The sequence below is a fragment of the Meles meles genome, chromosome 5 (genome assembly GCF_922984935.1).
Source record: "Meles meles chromosome 5, mMelMel3.1 paternal haplotype, whole genome shotgun sequence".
Lineage (NCBI taxonomy): Eukaryota > Metazoa > Chordata > Mammalia > Carnivora > Mustelidae > Meles > Meles meles.
Window position 1 is genome coordinate 77,309,065 of NC_060070.1, and position 24,598 is coordinate 77,333,662.

The 24,598-nt window shown below is 37.4% G+C and overlaps 1 protein-coding gene across 1 annotated transcript in view; it reads right to left on the bottom strand.

Annotated features, from left to right (window-relative positions):
• Window positions 1-24,598, bottom strand: part of RNF217 (ring finger protein 217) — a 127,109-nt gene that overhangs the window by 18,156 nt on the left and 84,355 nt on the right. The window contains exons 2-3 of the mRNA XM_046004983.1: window positions 23,199-23,432; window positions 9,373-9,537 (exon numbers count right to left, since the gene is read on the bottom strand). Coding sequence (XP_045860939.1) covers window positions 9,373-9,537; window positions 23,199-23,432 — 399 coding nt within the window. The remainder of the gene's footprint in view (window positions 1-9,372; window positions 9,538-23,198; window positions 23,433-24,598) is intronic.

Here is a 24,598-nt window from a genome sequence, read left to right on the forward strand (position 1 = left end):
CTTTCTCCAGAAAAGATTCATTCATTCATTCATTTACTCAATAAGTATTTATTTGTTCATTGATAAAATATGACATGGCTCCTGCGCTTAAGGAGTTTGTTGTCTGAGGTGTAGACAGACATTAATCAATAGTACAGATAAATAGTCATTCACCACCTAAGGCAAATGCTGTGAAAGAAAAGGAGAAGGTATGAAGAGAATACTGAATATGAGGAGCTTGGTCTGGTCTGAGGGTCAGAAGAGGCTCCTCCAAGAAAGTGACATTGATCTGAGAAATGAAGGGCAAGTATCAGTTCACCAACTAAGAGGCCTTAGACACAGTGCGTTCCTAGACATTCCTTAGACATAGGAGTGCATTCCTAGCCCAGCATCTTCATGACACCATATCTGTGAAATGAGAAGCAACCTGCATCAGCCCTGTCACAGCATTCCTCATTCTACATTTTAAAACTCTCATGTGTATCCTTCTGCTCAAATGCTCTGCTCTCCCAGTTGATAAGATCTAAAAGGGCCCTAGATCCTGTACATCTTGTCTGTTCTTTTATCAAAGAAACCTGAACAGGTCTTGTCACATAGGCATGTTCTCAGTAAATATTTACTAAAAGAACAAATGAATATTATCCATGACCCTCTAATTGCCAAATCCAATAAATATGTCTTTTTTTTTTAATATTTTATTTATTTGACAGAGAGAAATCACAAGTAGGCAGAGAGGCAGGCAGAGAGAGGAGGAAGCAGGCTCCCTGCGGAGCAGAGAGCCCGATGTGGGGCTCGATCCCAGGACCTTGGGATCATGACCTGAGCCGAAGGCAGAGGCTTTAACCCACTGAGCCACCCAGGCGCCCCAATATGTCTTTTTTTAAAAGACTTACATATTTATTTGTGTGAGAGAGAAAGCATGTGGGTGGGGGAGGGGGAGGGGGAAAGAGAGAATGCTTAAACAGACTCCTGACTGAGCGTGGAGCCTAAATCTGTGGGGCTTGATCCCAGGACCCTAAGATCATGACCTGAGCTTAAACCCAGAGCCTGGCACCCAACTGACTAAGCATCCAGGTACCCCCATAAACATCTTTTAAATTCTTATCTTATGGTATCTCTTAGTGGCATTTAACTGGTTGATCACTACTTCCTTCTGACCGTTGATATACTTTTCCTTCAATGCCACCTTTTTTCCGGGTTCTCTTTTCTCTCACAGGTTCCCATTTCTTCACTTATCCCTCAATTCTACCCATGACTCACATACTCTTTGGGGGATACTCTTCCATATTCAAACAGTTCCAGCTTCCCTCCACTAGATCTCATTTCTTCACTTACACCGTGGACCTGGCTCTTGAGCAGTAGACTCATGTAACAACTATTTGTGGGTCATATATACCTATATGCCTGACAGCCATTTCAAAGTCAAATAAGCGAAGCCAAACTCATCATCTTTCATGGCCCCTTATCCCAACGACGACAAAATAAAACTAGGTTGAACTTCATTATTTTATCTTAGTTTATGGTATCACCATCCATTTAGAACAAAAGTAAATATTTCGTGGTTATTCTCTTCTTACATCGTACATCCACATATAATCATCAAGGTCAGGCAGGTTTAGCCACAAGATATTTTATGTAATCCTTCTCTTCTCTGGTCTCTTTTTTTTTTTTTTATTTATTCGACAGAGAGAAATCACAACTAGGCAGAGAGGCAGGCAGAGAGAGAGAGGAGGAAGCAGGCTCTCCACGGAGCAGAGAGCCTGATGTGGGGCTCGATCCCAGGACCCTGGGATCATGACCTGAGCGGAAAACAGAGGCTTTAACCCACTGAGCCACCCAGGTGCCCCTCTTCTCTGGTCTCTTGACCACTGGCTTAGCTCATGCTGTCATCACTTCCTTCTAGATGTCTACAACTACCCTCGCAGGATCAACAGCAACTAACCCAACATATAAATTGGACACCATGCCCCTGCGTACCACTTTTCAGTCTGGAGGCTAAAATCCAAGTTTCTTGACTTTGCATGTGAAACCCAGACTTCTGTTTCCTTCTACAGCCCCACCTTTCACCACTTCCTTCTGTGAACTTTACTCTCAGGGAACCACAAAGTGCTTGTGGCTGCTGCACAGAGTACACATTTCCTGGCTCTGTGCCCTTGTACTTTTAATTGTAATAATCTCACTCCTGGATACCTTTTATTATGCCCAAATCCACCCTAGAATCCTCAGCAACCTAGCTCTCCCTGGATTTCTCAAGATGAATGAGATATCCATTAACCATGAACCTTCTAAAAATACTCTACGCAAAGCCCTACTGGAGTACAACAGTGTTCGATCATTGTCAATGTAATGGCTGTGTCACCCCTTCTGTGAGTTTCACGAGAAATAAAAAAACATGTTTTGCAGAGCATGTAATGGACTCTCACTAAAAGTCCTTATGTGTAGGAAAGAAAAATGGCATTTATCCATTCAACAATTTTCTATTTTGGCTGCAAAATATAATCACTCATTTATTTTATTTTTTAAAATTAATTTAAATTCAATTTAATTAACATATAGTGTGTTACTCGTTTTAGAGGTAGAATTTAGTGATTCATCAGTGCTCATCATAATAAGTACCCTCCTCAATACCCATCACCCAATTACCCCATCCTCATCCTCCTCCCTGCCATCAATGCTGTTTGTTTCCTATAGTTACAAGGAGTCTCTTATGGTTCTCTTCCCTCTGTTTTCATCTTTTCTTATTTTTCCTCCCCTTCCCTTAAGTTCATCTGTTTTGTCCTTAAATTCCAGAAAAAAAAAAAAAAAAGAAATAAAAGGCATCCAAATCCTCGAAGAAGAAGTCAAACTTTCACTCTTCACAGACAACATGATACTCTGTGTAAAAAAGTTAAAAGACTCCACCAAGAAATTGCTAGAACTGATACAGGAATTCAGCAAAGTCGCAGGATATAAAATCAGTGCACAGAAGTTAACTGCATTTCTAGACACCAACAATGAGGCCCAAGAAAAAGAAATCAAGGCGTCTATCCCATTTACAAGTGAACCAAAACCATAAGATACTAGGAATAATCCTAACCAAAGAGTTAAAGGATCTGTAGCCACTATTTTACATAGTGACAAGTAATATGGTGCAATGGAGAAAAAATAAAGCATTTAAGGGGCATATTACCTATTGAGGTAGGGGAATGTAATTATGAGAAGGTGAATGTTGCTAGAAGGCATGAAGGGAGAGAACAGGCCATGCAGATAGCTGGGGAAAGAATATTCCAGACAAAGGGAAGAACAAGTATGGAGACCCTGAGAGGGAACATGCTCGATGCTTCCGAAAGAAAGCAAGGAAGGCAATGCGGCTAGAGGAGCATGAATGAAGGAGAAGATGAGGTCTGAGGAATGATGGGGTGAAGTGTGTCCAGAAAATGGCAAGTCATATGGTCATTACAACCTTTTGTTCTGTGTGAGATGGGAGCCATGACAAAGATATTTTATTTTTTGAATGGAGCACAATTTGAAAGCCCCTGCGTGTGTATTTGTAAGGGTGTGTGAAATGCTAAGAAACTGTAGGATTATCTCTGAGAACCATTAGTACTCCAAATTCTTTCTTCAGCAACCACAGGACCACATAGCTACAGCTCAGATATTAGAGCCTGCAGACATAGCTTTTGAGCTAATTTTATGTGAACAGGAGTAAATTAATCATTTTCTCTGAATCAATGCATTCTTGCCTACAGCATCCTATTATAGGATTTCAGAGAGTAAAATATTTGAAAGGAAATATCATGACAAGTAAATTCCCTTAATTCCAAATTCATAATAAATTGTGAATGAACATAATTCACTTTCCCCTGTCTGCTTTTTGGTTTAGTTACTTAACCTCACTGAAGCAGTCTTTACATCTTGAAATGGTGGTAATTACCCCTTCCTCATGACTTTCTTTGGAGACTTAAATGAGACCACAAATGTAGCTTATGTACTCCTGAGCCAATCATTTTATTATTTATTACCTTAAAGTTTTATCCAAAGGCATTTAAGACTTCATTACAATTTAAATCTAAAGTATATATGTGAAAGTGACTACAAAGTGTGTTTACTCATTTGTTTTGTATTGTACAATCTATGTTTCTTAATTTTTAGGTGTGCATCTCACTTTTCATCTTTGGATTAGCAATTCTTTTTCTCATTAACTCAAGTTTAATATGTAATCTGTGCTGTAAGACAGTCTCAAAATTAAATTTTACATGAAACTGAATAAATATTTTAATACTTTCAACAAAACTGGAATCCCTTACTTGATTTAAACTAAAAATTATCACAAACCAGACTTAGTTTGTTGTAACTATGTTCAAGAAAGACATTTTAAAATTAACATATATTTTCTGTAGGCTAAGAATTTATATGAGACCGAAAACACATTTTTAACATAAAAAATAGTGTTTGCTTCAGCAGCACATACATTAAAATCCAAGATAAAATATAGTGTTGGGCTGGCTGGGTGGCTCAGTCGTTTGAGTGTCTGACTCTTGCTTTTGGCTCAGGTGATGGCCTTAGGGTCGCGAGATCCAGCGCTAGTGGGCCTCCCCACTCTGTGGACTTTCCAGGTCCCTCTGCCCCTCCTCCCACTCTGGTGCGCATGCACATGCACATGCACACTCACACACACACACTCTCTCAAATCAATCAATCAATCAATCTTAAAAAAAAAAAGATGAAAATATTGTCTCATAAAATACTGTCTCATGAAAATATTGTCTCATAATATTGTGGAGAATAGTATGAATTAAGAAGCAATGAGATTTAAATAAAAATGGCTAGATAAAATTAATCTTACTATGCTGCTATTAATTTTTTATAAAAATGTCTTATAAATAAATAACTTGCAGGAACGTTTATATATTTTTACCTTACTGTGAAAAAAAATCCCACTATGAATAAGCCTCTTACACACGGGAGAAAAATATTTCATAGTAATTCTGGCCATATGTCAAAATTCAATTATAAACAATAATTTTGACTTCTCAGCATATGTCAAATCTCTTCATAATATTATACCATATATTAAACTGGTCTTTCCACTCGAGCAAATGGTAAAAACTCATTATGGGAGACATAACATATATAAGTGAAGTTATTTTATTTGGAATGCTAACTAAAATAATGAATTTATAGATTATCAAACCGTGTTTGAATGGGTACCTTTTACAAAAGCATAATCTTTAACACCTCCATATAAGCACAGACTTTCCTTGAAAAATCAGCAGCAGCAAGATTAGGGAGTTCAGAGGAGAGACTTTTTTTTTTATGTTTCCTGTTTTTACTTAAATTCTAGTTAGTTAACATATAGTGTAATATTAGTTTCAAGAGTAGAATTTAGTGATTCATCACTTATATACAACACTCAGTGCTCATTCCAACAAGGGCTTTCCTTATTACAGCCCATTCTCCCATCTACCTCTCCTCCATCACCTCCACTTTGTTTTCTACAGTTACAGTCCGTTTTATGATTTGCCTCCTCTCTTCTTTTTTCTTTCCCCTATGTTCATCTGTTTTGTTTCTTAAATTCCTATACAGAGTGAAATCATATGGTATTTGTCTTAGAAGAGAGTATTTTATATATATTAATTTAACATGTGGTTAGAGAAAAATTACAAATCAATGGGTAGGAGAATTATTTAATAAACAATTAGGTCAGTTAGTCATAATCTGGAAAAAATAGTATAGGTATTCGATGCATAGGAAACATCAAAATAAGTTATGGTGAGGTCAAAGAGTTAAAATGTTAAACTATTTAGAAATTAAATAGTTAAAAGAAAAGGAAAGAATGAACTATTTTATCAAACTTCTGGTTGATAGATAACTTTCAGAGCAAAAAATATTTACAAAAAGTAGGTAAATATATAAAATATGTGTATAAATATGATGTGTGTTTGTGTATCCACCCAAAAAGAAAAGGAATGATATATTTGGTCAAACTAAAATTTTAAAAAATAAACACATAATTTTAAAAAAAGTAAAATACAAAACAAAACCCAAACTATCATTGATATAAAAAGAAAGTAACAAAATATAGGAGAGGAAAATGCCAGAAAAGGAGTTAATACTTCCAAAAAAAAGTTCGTATAATCTAATACAAAAAATATGCCCTGACCTGATCCATACAAATGAGCAAAGAATATGCACAGAAAGTCAAAAAGGATATTACAAATTAAAAAGTACATGAATTTATATTTGATGTAAAAGCAAACAAGGAGATTCATAATACAAGAACAAAATACTTTTAACCCACTAAAATAGCATTTTAAAAATACTTGAAGTGGGGGCACCTGGGTGGCTCAGTGGGTTAAGCCACTGCCTTCGGCTCAGGTCATGATCTCAGGGTCCTGGGATCGAGCCCCACATCGGGTTCTCCACTCAGCGGGGAGCTTGCTTCCCCCTCTCTCTCTACCTGCCTCTCTGTCTACTTGTGATCTCTCTCTCTCTGTCAAATAAATAAATAAAATCTTAAAAAAAAATACTTGAAGTGGTAATCAGAAATGTTCATACAGAAACAGGTCCTCAGATTTTTCTTGTGGAATTATAAATTTCAATCTTTTATAAAAGCAAATTGGTAATATGCACCAAATGCTAAAAACACTGATATCCTTTAATTCAGTGATTCTATCTTTAGAAATATAAGCTTTGAAAGATCCAAAATGGGGGAAAAAGATATATCCAAGATGAACACCATCAACTGGTTATTTAGAAAATATACATATTAGGATATATATATATATTTTATATTTATACATTTTATGTTATTTGTTTTTTAAATCAAAGTCATTTAATGTATGTATTTTCACTTGTTAGTTCAACACTGATTTCCACTATACATGCACGGCCATTTAGTTTAACTTGCTTCATATTTATTTACTTTCCAACATGCTATATTTATAAATTTTAAAGGATTATTTATGAAAGTAAAGCCCTGGAGTATAAGACAAACATTAAGTCACTGAGGAATATCTCCTCATGGATTTCTGTTCTAAGAACAGAAATGTTTCATGAGGGAAAAATAATTTTAAGGTCCAACAACAAAATCACAGTTAAGAAAATGCAAAGATATAAAGTCGTATGCGTAAAAGAAAAGGAAAACTGAACTATTTCTATTCAAGAGAAGCCCTAAAATATGACTTAAATTGACATGAATTGTAAGGAGCCGAATCTCACCAGAGACTAGATTCTCTGCTACACACCAGTCATGTAAATGGATTCCCTGGTTCCTTGGCTCCTTTCTTTTCAGTTCTTTAAAAGTGAATTACTTTCCAAGCCCCAACATTTCAGCAATTACTTCAAAAAGCAACCAGCATATATGCTTTCTCTTAACTGTGACCTGTCTTTGTTAAAACTGTGAGAAGTCATCCGTGCATTCGGGAACTCCTTCCAGTTGGTTGTTTTCTCTTTGTATATATCAGAGTCCATTTAGTGTTAGATTGAAGGATTATGGTAACCCATTTATGTTTTAATGTATTACCTCCATTCATTCAGAATGTCCCCAATGTATAATACTGCATTGCTCATTCAGCATACAGTCTGGGAGCCAGGCTAACTGGTAATTGTTTTCACAGCTTTCCAGAGAAATATAAAGTATACTTTCAAATAAAGTGCTAAATAGAATGACTTAACAGCACTCCTGAATTCCTGGTTTTTATTTAGTTGAAACTGAGCAGCAGCTGGAATAAACTGGAAAGGCCAGAGCAATGGGGAAAGACCTCATTTTCTCATTGTTCTTCCATGGATGACAAATAAAAGTGTACTGAGCAATTGATGCTGTGATCTGGAATAACCTTAAAATCAAAAGAATAACTGTGGATGAATTTGCCTTCCAAAGGGAAAACGAAGAAAGCTTTAGCTCAAATTTCTTTAGATATCCTTTTAAGAGAGCCAGGTCATCAAAACTATTTCAAATTTTTTTTTCAACTATTAAGAATGCAACATTTTATTTCAGACAATACTCTACTTATTATATGTATAAATTTGTACATGAACCTAATATAGTGAATCTGTGCATTATATTTATGCTCATTAATAGGCTTCAGGATTTACTACTTCAAGTTGGATTTACAATGATTAATTTTTAACCATTTTCTGAGAACTCCAATTTTATTTATCTGGTGCTAAATTTCCAGAAAGGAATTGAGGAAGGATTTCTAAAGATTAATTTGGCAAAAAGTGGAAAACATACATGGTAGAGTGTACCTATGCACTCTATATACATATATATGTGTGCGCATATATATATATATATATATATATATATATATGCACACATATAGTTTTCTAAAGTGAGCTTTGAGAGAAAAAAAAACCTCCAAATTTCAACAGAGCTCTACCCCATAAGTATCAAATCAACCGTTTTGGGGCTGGATTTACTTGCTGATTTCTCTGCAGGTGAGTCTTCCCTGGTTGCTTACATGGTTGACTTTCAACATCTAAATCTCAGCTCAAATACCTGTTAACTCATGATTTCCTGCCTGATAAGAGAAAAATGAAAAATGGGATTCATAAAATCCCCAAGTCCTGACTTCAACTATTAGCTTCTACAACTTACAAAAAGCAAACGATCAGCTTACTATAATCCTAAAGTGATAAGCAATGGAAGGGGAAAGAAAAGCAAAGGACTGCAAAGTTTCACAGCTTATCTAAATGAGAAGTAATTACAGTGCACATGGCAAACTAGAAACAATACTTTTATATCATTTCCATGCTAACTTTTCCCTATACACACATCTCCATTTTTAAATGGAAAGTAAAATCTTTGAAGTTTAAAATCAGTAATTATATGAGGTCTCCTTAGATTGTGAAGAATAATGCAAGTAAGAAGAATATACATTGTTTATATATAATATGTTCCATTTAGTTAGGCAATATAATTACTCTTCTAAAATGAAATAGCAAATACCCTTTTTCTCCACACCTGCGTTAAGCAAGTCATGCATGTTGGGGCACCTGGGTGGCTCACTTGGTTAAGCAACCAACTCTTGATTTCCCCTTCCGTTTGTCCCTCCCCCAACTTGCATACATGCTCTTTCTCTCAAATAAATTAATTTTTTTAAAAGGTTTTATTTATTTATTTGACAGAGAGAGAGAGAGAGATCACAAGTAGAGAGGCAGGCAGAGAGAGAGGGGGATGCAGGCTCCCTGCTGAGTAGAGAACCCAATGTGGGGCTCGATCCCAGGACCCTGAGATCATGACCTGAGCCGAAGGCAGCGGCTTAACCCACTGAGCCACCCAGGTGCCCCTCAAATAAATTAATTTTTAAAAAGTTATACATGTAATCCACTTCAATATTGTAAATATTACTCTTCGATGATATCCAGAGGCACATGTTTCTTTGCTTTCGTAAAGGTTAGTTAGCTCACCTTGCACTTTGGACACTTCTGGGCATTTCTCTGTCCATGCTCAATTTCGCTGGCCCAGTGACGCAACAATTTGTCCCCTTTTTTGTACTCCTTGCAGTTAACACCTTCATGCCAAGGAGAATGGCACTTAAAACACCAGACGAATTGGCAAGTGGGGCACTGGATCTGTATAAGGAAAAGTAATATTAAGCACTGCAGACATATTGAGAGTGTTTAAAAAGATACGAAGAGTGATGCTTGAGGAAATTAGCTGAAAGATTATAATTTGTCCAGATTTAAAATACTGCTCCCTCTACAAGATTAAACTCAAGAAGATGTGACTCTTAATGTTATTAAAGGAGGAAAGAACTGCTTTGGTATAGATGATAAGACTGTCTGTACACTGTACTGGAATTAAACACTGGTCCTTCTGGAAATCATTTTGGCCTTATGAAAATCCTCTGGGCTGAAGCACAGAGTAATACCTGAAGGCTCACAATACCTCTATTCTACACACTCAGGCTGTTGCCTTTAAATCCACCTTTCCCTTGAACCAACTTCCCAGGCATTTCCATTGCTCTTTTTACCAATGGCTTTATTCACTTTAAAAAAATCAAAGCCTAAAAAAAAAAAAAAAAAAAAAAAAAATCAAAGCCTCATAGATGCTCCATCAAATGAAAAACACACTGGCAAATAAACTTAATAAACTACTAAACCAGCATTTGCTAGCAAGTACCCTTTCAAATAAAGGATATGCCTCATTTGCTATTAATCTAAGGGAAGTTCATTATAAAATCAATACAAATGTTCCCTATTAGACGTATATCTGTATGGGGATCCTGTGGCCTGTACCTAGGAAACCATCAAAAAAAGTCTTTGTATTTTCACTCTATGAGAGTGTGTGTTTATGTTCATTGAAAATATTTGTCTTCCACTTGACACGGAAGACATTTTATCGGCCTTCCTTTATTTTGAATGACAGGGAAGTATCCCATTATCATACAGTATTTCTGGTCTTCACTATCTAAGAACATATGGGCATAATTTGATTTTCTCAGCCCTGTTTGATTAAAGTGGATGAATAAAAATGTTTTACTATGAACAACACTGGTAACTACTCTTCTCTGCGCTCCTGTACATTATTTCACGCAGCGTGAATGAATTCACAAGTACACTCTGAAGATTAGTTAGAATTTCTTTGTTAAACTGTTGACAGTATCACGACTTACTTTTTCAGAAAACCACTTTTTTGACACAAAGTTTCCAATATGCAGATTAACGACGGAGCAATTATAATCACAGTTCTTGTGTTTATAACTCAAAGCAGTGCAGTTTCACTAATGTCTAGAATAGGTAATGTTCTTCCTATTTAAATATGAAGTAACAGAAGTGCTTTTGCTTTTAATTTATATTAAAACAAAATAGTATTCTGTCATAAAATTTTAAACATCATGTCTATTTATTTGTTGAAATTCTGTCCTGTGTAATGTTTATACTGCTGCATAACATGCAATATTTATTTTTACCCACAAAATAATGCTACAAAGTAGGTAAAATCACAAGTTTACAGATAAGAAAACTAACACTCACAGAGATTAAATAACTCACCCAAAGTAATATAGCAAGCTTGTGTTAAGAAGAAAGCTAAACATAAGTTTGTCTGGCTCCAAAGCCAGCATTCTTTTCACTTTGGCAAACACTCCCTCATACTAAACAGTATTCTTTCTTTGGTAATTGAAATCCAAAATGTTAGCAATCAAAGGTCATGTGGTTAAGCTATTCAGTAAGTCAGAATTCTATATGACTACCGACATACAGTGAATTTCGAAAATCCTTTTCAAAATTTTACTTACATAAATTAGGAGACTCTTTGGTTAAAAAAAAAGGCATGTTGCTATTTAGTCCTTTAAAAATCAACATTTTTGTCTTCTCTGATCATTAAAGTTAAAATAAGTCATTTTAACGAACAATGAATTGAAGTGGGTAAACTCTAGCTACTAAAATGATATAAAATGGTCATTACTCCATGCCCTTGAACAATGATGAATAAATGCAAGTGCCACATGGGTCCTCCGTGAATGTCCTCTTCGGATGTAATGAATGAAGTTGGGAAGAAGTCAGAAAGACTTGCTTTTCCTCACGCATCTGCTATTCTCAGAAGGGCTTGAATATTCAACCAAGTTCTTGTCTATTCAACATTATCAGTAATTCTGTCACTGACCTCTAGCACTGTCAAATAAAAAAAAATTCTCTTTGGTTCTTAGTATTTCTGAAATAAATAGAAGAATGGATGAAACAACAATTTGACACTGGAATTAACTCTGTGGAGACTGGACATCACAATAGTTAGAGGATTTTTGTGACCAAGTGCTGGATGGTCACCCCTATGGATCCTTAATGAAGAGAGTTAGAAATGTGTGATTGTCCTAATGTACCAGAATGATAAGGAATCTGATACTTAGGTGTCTACACCAGTGACTCTGGTTCCGAACTTTGTGCAATAAACAGCTAAATTCCACAGTAGATCCTACTGCCAATCTTCACCAACAACATGGACTCCGTGGCAAACTGTGAAAAAAGTTTTGCAGCAAGCTCTCAAGTGAAGAGGAGTAATTTAAATTCAGACCCAACTGCTTATCGTCTCTCACTGAAAACATTAAACTATTGCTTTGCTCTGGAATAAGACAATAAAAAGACTAATAGGCAGCCCCAACAACTCTGTTGTTCTGAATGGTCTTAAATTCTAACTTTCTGGTCTGAAGATGCCTTATTCTATTGTGGCCTTAACCATATCCAAAATTGGCCTTATTAAAAAAACACGTATCAACATCAACGCTGCATCTTTTTTCACTCCCTTTTTAATACTTATTTCTCCACACGAAACACCATCTCACAACCACAGACCTCCCACACAGATTGCCTGCCTTCTGAGTAATTATATTTACAAAGAGGTCACTATCGTTCCATCCTTGTTACTCAAAGTGTGGTCCGGGGACCAGCAACATTGGCATCACCTGGCAGTTTGCTGGGAACAAAAAAATCATGTCACAGCCCACAACTACTGAATCAGAGTCTGAATTTTCACTAGGTCTCCTGGTGATTCAGATGCATGCTCAAGTTTGAGAAGGTCTGCTCTGACCCTGTCTCCCTGGCCACAACTGATTCCACCAGCAATGAATCCCTAAGCAGAAGCATGTATCCTTGGGCTGGCAAGCAGCCTGTAAGGTGGCTGGCAAGACAGATTTCTTTTTCTCCTGAGGAGTGATATGGGAATACACATACACTTTACCTTTGTTGCGGAGACAAAGTTAAGAAAAGCTTAGTGACCACAGTGCAGATCACAAGAGAAGGGAACAATAGACATTCACATCTAGTGACACAACAGAGGGGCTCTCATGCTAATAGAGACAGTGTCCAATTCTCTGCAACGTCTGCCTTGGTGGCTGCTGAGGCTGTTCTCTTGCCCTTCGTTCTTCCTGTGGAGACTTACAGTAAATCTCATGAACTGAGATAGCTTGAGACAAAGCATATCTCTGCCTTTTGTAATTGGAGAAAGCCCAATTAACACAATCTGTCTACTGAAATCTTATCCAGATCAAATGCTACTTGCTTGGAGATGTCTTCCCTATCCTCCCAAACAGATTCAGTATCTTTCTTAGAGAGCTCACATTCAACATGTAGATGTCTAATCTTTCTAACAAGCTACAAGCTCACTGAGGTTACAAAAGCTGTCTCAAGTATCCCCTACTTCCTAGAACTTCTGGCTCATGGTAGGCCTTCAAAGTTATCGGTAAAATGAATTGTTTGGCACACAGCAAGTACTATGTATTGGCTAATGTTAAATGAATTAAAAGAAAACCAACATATCTAATTTATGAACAATGACTAAGATGGTATCATCTTTTCTTAGATTACCAGATCATGTTTACTAAATGTTTTATCTACGTGACATTTTACTGAATATCAAGATTGTGATCAAACTCTTCTACAACAGACAGGGCTGCAAGAGTTTCAAGAATAAAGTTATCAGAGTTAAGAATCTTATTAACTTGTTCCAGAATCCATGAAAGATTAAAAAAAAAATCTTTATCTTACATTTTAAACTTCTGAATTTCTTTAGTTTTTCTAGAAATCTGGGCTACTATGACACTCACAAGATAATTTAAACGCACTGACTAGTCTTAAGCAAATGATATTTTCTCTTGACAGTTCATGCCAAATAAAAAAATACCCACAAAATATGGAGTTCCAAACCAAAAAGGACCCCAGCAATGTCTTTTTTTGCCTAATTATATACACTCCTATATACACAATTATTTTAAACAAATCATGAAATCATTACTTATCAAACTTAAAATATTAGACAATATCTACGTTTGAAATAATCATTGCAAATATGCACTAACTCAGTCTTCCAAGAAAAATTTGCTTTATTAGAACTACAGGGTAAGACAGATATGCAATAATGAAACATACTCATCGATCCATTTGCCCATTCAACAAATATTTATTGAGCACCTTCAAGTAGCAGGTACTGAGTGTACTGTTTAGACACATACAAAAGAATGAAAACACTTATCCTCAAGGAATTTATTGAAGACAGACAGGTACAAACATAGAGAGCTATCAAACCATGTAATTACTGCTAAAAGAGAAGCTTGGACAAGTGGGAATCATGGGAAAGGTGCTTCAGGGAAGATCGGAAGGCTAATGTTCAGAGAGAAGGTGGCTTTTAAGGCTGAGTGGAATGTCACTGGGGCCAGTGCTGGGGTAACATTTCTGGCCGAGGGCCCAGCCTAAGCTCCCACAGAGGCCTGAAAGCACCTAGAGCACTAGGGAGAAAGCAAGGCTTCTCATGGGGCCCAAAAAGAGATGCCACTTCAGCTGCTTCAGTCCTGAGCCTTGCTAAAGTGTCCAATAAACAGGGTTCAATTAGTCTTATATTTATATTCCTACACTCCTTTTTTTAAGATTTTATTTATTTATTTGACAGACAGAGATCACAAGTAGGCAGAGAGGCAGGCAGAGAGAGAGGAGGAAGCAGGCTCCCTGCTGAGCAGAGAGTTCGATGAGGGGCTCCATCCCAGGACCCTGGGATCATGACCTGAGCCGAAGGCAGAGGCTTTAACCCACTGAGCCACCCAGGAGCCCCTATGTTCCTAAACTCTTGATGTGTCTCTCAAAATACACTGTGGTCCAGGAACTTCTTACATGAAACATAAAACTTACGGCTGTCAGACTACGCTGTGTCCTAAGGAAACTGATCAATATAGACATAAGAGGGAAATCTCATGGTTATAAAAAGTTTTGTAATAACTTAAGATGTCTTTCTTGAAGATGAGAAGATTGGGAAGAAGTACAGGGTATCAGAGAGAGGAGAAAAGTAGTGTTTGATGCATGGCCTCATATACCTTCAAGGAAGCACTATCTGCTCCCTTATCAGATCAAATCCTAAAGCAAGAGTGGCAGTGGAGGGAGGTTTTCCACATGGCAAAACATGGGCTTGACTTCTTGCCTCCATTCTTAGTCCCTAACATTATTCCCTTAGTCCCATCCTACTTGGGGATATCTCCCTGAATACTGTATATTGCTAGTAACATGCAAGCTGCATAAGGCACTGTTCCCTGAACACAGTCCAAAAGTGGCCCAGTGACCCTTGTCTTAATTTTTCGGAGCATAGCTGAAACTAAGCCGGAAAATGAAAGGGAAACTTTCCTAAAGGTCAGGGATCAAATGAGGACAACAAACAAACAAACAAACAAACTCAAAAAACTGTTAACACATGACAAGATAAACCATACAGAGTTGTAGTGGTTTTTCATACAAACAGCCTTACCCACATCCCTCATATTGGTTTCCAGGATCCTTTTACATATGTGACACACTACTGCACAATACTTTCACTTTAGTACTGGGTTTCATTTTCAACTGAGAGGCATACTCTTCCAAGGGTTTTATTCTTTGAAAAGAGTCCTCTCTCCCTAATTTGAGAATTGTTATTTCATACCAATCTATTTTGCTTCTGCTGCCTGGAAACACCTTTAAACATTTATAGACTCTTCCTTTAAACCTAGAAAGCAAGGCCCAGAGAAGTATCTGCCTGAATTTATTTCTTGTCTGAGGACCAACCTCTTCATAGATGAATATAAATAATACTGGAAGATTCTGCCTGATTGTGTAGTACAAATTCACTAGTCAGAGCTGATGGCATCAACCCCATTCTCAACAAGACATCTATTCTGAAAACAACACAGTCAGGTAAGGCTAACATCTCACAGAGATAACCTACCTAGAGTAGCTGGAGGGCCATCTAATTATATAGTGTATCTGAGTGAGGAAATGGGAGGATTGTCTGTGACCAACAGGTGAAAGCAAGAGACAGATCTCAGCTTGAAGGTAACAATGAATTCTTTTGAATAGAAAGGAGTGATTCTCTAAGTAGAAAGTTTCTTAAAAATGTGAGTGTTTTATCAGTGTCTAAATGGCCACTTGTAGGTATTTTGTAGAGAGGACTTATGCACATGTAGAAGGTTGCATTAGGTGCCCGTAAAGATCTGAGAGGGTAAGTATGGCAAGGTAGGAGTGCAGAGTGTGGTAGGTGAGAAATGCATAGCCCTAACATCTTCCAGACCATTTCATAATGAGCACCAGACATGGCTTACTTTTACCCACTCTTTAGCATGTCCTCAGTGAGAAATGATTCTTCAGCTTGTCTCTTGTGCTGAGGACCCAAGGGATGATGTAGTGAAGAAAAAAAAAACCAAAATCCAGAAACAGTTTTCAGTCCCATTGTAGGTCAATTTATGGTAGTTATGGGCCTTGATTATTATAATTATTGTAGGGTTTTTTTGAACATCAAATGTAGGTTAGGATACTAAATGAATTCTAGTCCTTGTTTTTTGTTGTTAGAAGTTCAAGTAAAGACTTCATAAAATATTATGGCTAATTTATACATCAATAAAGGAAACAAAGAACAACTTTAGCAAAGAACCTCATTAGTAACTAGAGAGAAAAATGCATCCTAATAAAATTTAGTGGATCTGCATCATAGCTGGATATTGCACTTTTTTTTTCAAAGTTAGCATATATAACACACCCTTTGTTTAACCTGGCTTCTTTATTTTTTTTTAAGATTTTATTTACTTATTTGACAGAGAGAGGGAGAGAGAGAGATCACAAGTAGACAGAGAGGCAGGCAAAGAGAGGGGCGGGAAACAGGCTCCCCACTGAGTAGAGAGCCCGATGCGGGGCTAGATCCCAGGACCTTGGGATCATGACCTGAGCAGAAGGCAGAGGCTTTGACTCACTGAGCCACCCAGGCGCCCCTAAGTTGGCTTCTTTAAACCAGGCTAGACAACTCCATCTTTACCTTCCTCCCAAATCCATTCTAGCAACAATCATTTAAGAAACTACACTTGTGGGGGGGCCTGGGTGGCTCAGTGGGTTAAATCCTCTGCCTTCGGCTCAGGTCATGATCTCAGGATCCTGGGATTAAGCCCCACATCGGGCTCTCTGCTCAGCGGGGAGCCTGCTTCCTCCTCTCTCTCTCTCTCTGCCTGCCTCTCTGACTGCTTGTGATCTCTATCAAATAAATAAATAAAATCTTAAAAAAAAAAAAAAGAAACTACACTTGTTTTCTATAGCCCCTAACATCAATGATGCATTAATGCCAAGAGAAGTTGGTATGCGTCACAGGATGAACTGATCTTGCAGGGCTTAAGCACAATCTGATTATCAATTTGTAAACATTGTCAACTTAAAGTGATGGTGCTGGGGAAAAACCAAAGAGCAAAGCAGCATGCTTTTTACAGGAAACCCTTAAACATTTTTACACAGGGCAAAAAATTCTCAAAGTATCTTTACTAAAAGAAAGCTCAAGTATATTGATTGATGGATTGATATAAATAAAAATTGTTAACTGGAGGCACAACTGAAGACATGCAGCTGGGATCTGAACAAAGGATTGGCAGGGCCCCAGAAGTAGACATAGTGGGAAGCCACTGTCGCTCTTAGAGCCAAAGAGACAAAGGAGGAGAGGGGTTTCTGCAGCTCAGTGAGAATGAGAAATATGGGGGAAGGACCACCTAGAGGGAGGTACAGTCCTAGGACACAGCTACGGCCAGAGCTTTGTACTGAATTAGGAAGGGAGTGAGGAAGCAATGTTATCTACTGTTCTCTCCTTCCACCCTTTTGTCTCCTGCCAATGGCAACAGTTGGCTGAACCCAAATAGGAATCGAGATGTAAGCGAGTCTGGAAAAGCCCTTCAAAGGGGCAACTTTCTGGAGTACAGGACAGGTCAGAGTGGGCTGAATAACAGACACAGGAAGAGGGTAAATTGAGTATTACCACAATTCCAGCCTTCCACTTACGCACATTTTAAAATACGTTAGGAATAGCAAACCCATTGATTTGATTATAAAGACCTTAGAAAAGTTCTTTTACCACACAAGGAAATAATGTACTTGCAGTTTTATAAAATGTGATTTCTTCCCAGAGGTTTTAATAATTAAAAGAGAGGGAAAAAAAGACAGCTAACTATATAAGGTAAGAACATAGAGGGAGTTTCCCCAGGACATTTTACTGTTTTCCTTTTCTTTCACTTTACAATGAATTGAAGCACCATTCTGTGAATTTTCAAGGTTCTGTTTATTATTTGTGGGAAGAAGAGTGGGGTTTATATTAGTTTTGCCTCAAGGAAACCATAAAGAAAATGACCTCTAATACATTCCCTGTGTTGGTTTATGCATTCCCTTCAACCTAGTCCAAATCAGTATAAAGAGGGGGATCTTTTCTTGGTCTATGCTGGGAAATAGGAAAGAAACTGAGAACAGCCCTTATCTCAGTACAACTCTTAAGGCATAAAATGACTATATTTAATCACTTGTAATTCTCAACTCTTTTTCATGAAAAACGATCACTTTCTCTACCTCTCAGAATATGTTTTATCCATTCCTGTCAAAGTCACCTCCCTCTGCCTCAAGCTCCTCAAATATTAATGATTGTCATCAGATCCCTTCTCATAAGATCCACACTTCTTAGAGATCTCCTTGAAGCCCCAAGGGTCTTCAAACTTAACATCATCGACACATTTCAAACCGAATTTGTTTTTCACTCCCCAAGCCTGTTCTTCTTTTTCAAGACATGGTCAATATCATCTCTCCTTTGTTCCCACCATCCATCAGTGACCCAAACTTTCATTCCACCTATCTTGTTCTTGACTCCTCTATCTCCATCCCAATAACTCAGGGTTGCTTATTCTGTGGCTGCTGCCTAATAATGGGAGCAAACATAATAATTTCGAGCAAATGTTGAGCACTTAGGATGCATCAGACATGGTGCTAAGCACTTTACATGTGTGACCCTGTTTAATCCTTAATCTGCCCTTCTGACCGGTACTATTACTAACCCCAGGAAAACATGTGAAAACTCTACTCACAGGGGCAGAGCTCGTATGTGGCAGACTGAGTTTAAACATAGTTGGAAGCCAGTGCTCTGACCCACCTTTCCCAGCTTGGCAAATTAAACATTTCAAAGCTCAGTTTACTCTTATGGAAGTCTTTCTAATCTCTCCTGTCCTTTCTTCTCCCAGTGATCTCAGCATTTTCTACCCACATTTACTATGGTACACATTATTATATATGCATTGGCCCATTTATTATGTCCTCCAACAAATATAATTTGAGAGCTCAGTCTATCAGACACAGGGCTTGAGACAGCTTTCCAGCAGTCAGCAAGCCTGGACCTGGCCTCCTAGAAAGGAGTGGGAGAGACTTTAAGCAAATAACCACACAATAACACCATAAAATCCCAGATGGTAGTAGCTATGGAGAAAAACTTCTGGTGCTGGGGATGTGTCTGTCACCAGACATCACATGAGCACCATTAAAGCCACAACTTCAGCATTTTCATTTTCCCATCGCTAATGTGTTCACTGTATTGATATGCAGTTGCACTAATACATTCTAGGAACTGTTTTGGTGAGACATTAGATTTTTTTATTGGATTTGAAATTAACATTGAAGAAATGGAATGGTAAAATATTTTGCCTCATGACAAGAGTTGTAGGAATAAGAAGACAAATATGAATGAGAAAGACTGAATTTGCACAAAGTCAAGGTTGTCTCAATGTAATCTCTCCATTCAAGAATATGCTTGTCCTATTTGATACAGTAGTAGTTTAATGGAGTTCAGAACATAATGAAAAGCTCTGTGTACTCAAAATTCTGTTAGAAGGGAGATGTTGAGTGATGGCTCGGAAGCACGTATTGGCACCTAGAAGTTCTTCTTCCTGCTTGTTGATATATTCTGTTTACCCCCTTTTCACTTGCAAAGTACAAAAAAAAATTAAAAGTGGTATTTACAAATTTAAATGAAATCCCGCATATGATATTTTAGATTTCAAATTTCATGTGAGATGTATCAAATGGTATTTCCTGTTATAAAATAGCTGTGATATTTCCAAGCAATTTTAACCTTCTATTTAAGTGCTTCTCAATTGACAGAAATCATAATAAATGTTCAAGAACTGCCATCTCGGATCACAACATTATAATTCAATGACACAAAAAGAGTAATATTGAAATACCCATTATAAGGGTTTCATCAATAGGTACAAAACCCATTTAGGCTGTAAACAATATTATAAAGAGATTTTAAATTGCTCAGACATGTAAAACATTCATAGTAATCTTTCTTTTTGTTTCTGTTGTGTTATGACTCAGTTCATTACATTCAGGTATTTGAATTCAGTACTCTTAAAGTTATAATGAACTATACCATTTGGAAGTGGGGTCTGTTATTGGGAAAACAGAATTTTTTCAAATAGAGCAAACCTAAAAAATAGCCATTGATTTACCACAAAGAAGAAGGATAATAGTCGCAATGTAGGGTGCTATGCTATAACCATGAAAGTCACAGTTGGTTTGCTGAAGCATCCTTGTCCAAGCTCTCCTTACTCATAATATCCAGACAGGTATGGACATGCAAATCAAGTAGTTAATGTTAACATGAGAGTTTACAGTTTAATGATGGAAAATGCGATCTAAATGTTATAGTAAATGCTAAAAATCTTTGCTTCAGGAATTGTGTGGATTATCTCTAGAACTTTGTACTGTATAGAATGGGGGGATTATTTATCTTTTCTGTTAGAGACCTTCTCTTCTACAAGAGTAAAGATGAGTAATAACAGTAATCATTCCCAAATTTTATGGTAGCTATATTTTTCTTGAAAGTTGTTTAATACTTTTACTTTATATTGAGATTTTCATCCCTCACCCATTACCAAGAATTTCCACTGTTTATGACAAAATGTTTATTTTGTGTTGAGTTTCTCCTGTTCCTAAAGCAAATATCCTTCTCCTCTGTTCATCAGAAATAAAAGACTGAGCTTACTAAGTTTGAGGTCTTGATTCATTTGCCCCCTACATGTCTTCTTACCTACAACCCAACTGATGGACATTGGAGGAATCCTGATGTAGGGAAATGTTGTCAGGAAGCCCTTGGTTCACTCAAAATTATACAAATATTGGATCTTATATTTTTCAATTTTTACATATTTCCTTCTCAATACATGCACATTCTGATAAATAATGCTCATCACCAAAGGACTTAGTGATCTGGGGGTGAAATGGGATTTATAAAATTTTACTACAGCTATAATCGTACCTTACACTATACCTTTCATAAGAACAGTATATTTTTGAATGATTTCCTCTTTGACTCTATGCATACATGTTTTAATTACCAAAATTTCAAAATAGTATAATCTGAGTCTATATACATATATTTTATAAATATATATTAATTGTATCAACATATATTTTATAAACAAATAAATTACATTAAAATGTATATTATATGTGTGTGTGTATATATGTACATATGTACATATATATATATGATTCCAAACAAAATTTAGAAAAAATAAAATACACTGTTATGAGATAAGAAGTCCTTCTAAAACTAGCAATTTCTGATCACATCAACAACATAAAATTGGAATAAAAATAACTTAACCTGGGGCACCTGAGTGCCTCGGTTGCTAAGCGTTTGCCTTCGGTTCACATCATGATCCCAGGATCCTGGGACTGAGCCCCTCATTGGGCTCCCTGCTCTGCACGCAAAGGGTGCTTCTCCCTCTCCCACTCCCCATGTTTGTGTTCCCTCTCTCACGGTCTCGCTCTCTCTCTGTCAAATAACTAAATAACTAAAATCTTTTAAAAAATAACTTCATTAAGAATATACAGAGTCAAATAAAAGTATGCTTTTGTTATTAAGTCAGTATTCAAAATCACTGTGAGTGTATTATTTGAGTTATACAGTTTTGCGACCTCAAAAAGGTACTTTTTAGAGAAGAAAAAAAAAGGGGGTGTTTTCTGCTAGTTATGAGCCTAGGCTTCACAAAGATAGTAAATAAAAGAACTGACTGTGAGAGCCAAGCCATTTCAAAGCCCAGTTACTCATTAAGAGGTTTTGACTAACCTGCTGTAGCTCATCCTTGCAACCCACGGAGGGAAGTACTTGCTGAACCACCGTCCCTCAAAGCTACAGAATGCATACCATACCACCACTACTTCCAAGACCAGAACGCGGGCTAAGACTTACCTTAAGTGGAGAGGACTTCACACAGCCTTTGAAATCACCTCACCCTGCCATTCTACTGTAATGACAAAGATGAAAATCTAGGGCCACAGACCTCATCTTCCTGCTTCATTTACTGCAAAGGTTCCCAGTTCTGCTACACTCTAGCAACACCCCGTGAGGCTCAAAATTGTGCCAGAGTGTTGTTGGGGGATGGGCCCGGGGCACTGGTTGTCTAAAAAACCCCAGGTAATGGTAAGGGACAGCGGGCACTGTGAATCAGGGATTAGCTCCCACACTGGCTGCCTTTGCCGCCCAGCCTTCAGTCTTGCCCTCCCGTGACATCCGCTACTAAGGATGCCAGAAGGATCTCTCTGTAATGCCTACAGAATTAAATGCAAACTTCTGGGCTCAGTGTAACACTCAACACAATCTGCTTTCAAGTACCTGCCCAGCTGCCTCTTGCTGGCTGTCTCCCCACCAGCCCCACCAGCCCCACCAAGCATTTGTTTCCAGTGTGGCCGCCTCAGCCTCGGGGCCTGTGCTCTTACTCATTCCTTCATTCCTTGCTCTGACATGTTCTCCAACGTTTATCTGGTGATCTGCCTGGAGAACTGCGTCTTCTCCAAGAAGTCTCTCCTCACGTCCTAGCCTCTTCTCCTCCATCAGTGTTCTCAAAGCGCAAGTGTACTGGGGTTCTTGTTTTTGTTTTCTTCTTTTGACTAATCATAGTGAACCGTCATTTTAGAACATACGTCTCTCTCACCTTCATTAGACATTTTCGGAGCAAGGACCATGTCACATTTGCCACTGCATCCCCCAAACTTAGCTTACAGTCTAGCTCATACTGGCATTTTGTACCGGAATGAATAGCATTTTATACTATATTCACTTATTATAGATGCAGCCAGAGGAGAATCCTGTTGGGTCCGCCGAAAAAGTCAAACTTACACTAAAAAAAAAAAAAGGATTAATATTTCCTTAATATTTAGTAATAGCAGTGACAGTTACTTTAAAAGATTAGTCATTCCATTTGGCTACTAAATGAATTTTGAACATGGTTAAAGTCAAAGAAAGACTTTAAGGAAATCCTCAAGAGTGCTCTCTGATCATCAGCCTCCCCAAACCATTTAGTTTCAGAATCACAGCCAATATATACTCACCTTAGACTTGGGTAAGGCAAGGAAGCCCACTTAATGCCCACCACAAGTTGGCCTAATTTGGCATCATGTGACATCTAACCCACAACTCTGGTGAACATGCTTACTTTGTATTTGCTTTCTGATCTGGAAGGGGTAGGGATATGTCCTTTTTTCTTGAAGGTAGTAAAGTGCTTGCACTGAGGACATGGCTTGGTGCTGGAATCAATACGGCCAAGTTCCAGGAAATACTTATATTTGATGGAATCTTCATGTGTTAAGTTAAAGACAATCGTTCTTTCTTCCAGGAATTCAAAACATTCTGTGATAGGGCATTTGATTTCCACTTGGCCAAGTTGTACCTGTGAGAAAGAGCACATGGGAGACAAAAAAGGGCACTGGTTAACTTTCTATTCTTTTTTCTCCTCATTTATTATTATTTCATGATTACAGTAAAAGATTATCCATCATTTCTCAGGATTTCTAACATAATAAGTGGTAATCACTTAGGTATCTACATTAGGCAGTACCAAAATAATCACTATATAAAGTTTCCAAAGCATTCTCTTACCATATTTGTGAACTTAAATGGACCTAAGGCATAGGCTCACCAAAGAAGCAAATTATCATCCTATCCTTCTGGAAAGCAAATTATCATCCCATCCTTCTGGGTTTTTCTAGAAGGATGGGATGATAATTTGCTTCTTTGGTGAGCCTGTGGCTTTAGCTGCCTTTAGGGTAAGGCAGCTAACGGATAAAAAGGTGGTTCAGATTTTCCAAGCTTACTGCAGAGTCTCAACATTAAACTTAGGGTGGCTTTACTATAAAGGAAAAAAAAAGGATTTTGAAAGTGTGTGTGTACATGTATACACACACACACACACACACACACACACACATATATTTTTATATCACCTAGTAGTTTAACAATATTGCAGTAATAACCTCATTTTCCCTGACTGTTCTGTGTAATGAACATGTAGTAGCTTTTATGTCACCAGAATCAGAGGAACAAGTAAGAAAATCACACTAATCACACTGGTTCTTAAAAAAAAAATCCATGCAAGATCGGGCTAAAACTGAGGTAATTTACAAAATGAATTTCTTCCCAGGACCACAGTTAGGTTAGAAGGGAGGAGAAGGATGTACTAGAATGCTACATTTAGCATTTGGTATGGGATTCTAGATAAGGTTAGCATTAAAGATTACAGCAAAAGATAAAAGCATAAAGTCTGGACACAACCAAATTTCAAAAGATGAAGAAAATAAACTACTTAGAATTAAGGAGTTCCATAAATGTTTTCTATAAGTATGAAACAAGAACGTTTACTCTATTTATATATCACAGCATCATAATCTCTTTTGCATACCCTAATATAGCAAAGGGAGGCAGGGAAAGTTCCAAATGGCAAAAAAATGCTAAATTGTTTCTTTTTCACTTGGGTAAACCTGACATTCTAAGAAGTCTGTTGACCTTAATGAGAAAAAGCCCTCCATGGAAACTGAGGAAGGAATGGAGAAAAGCTAT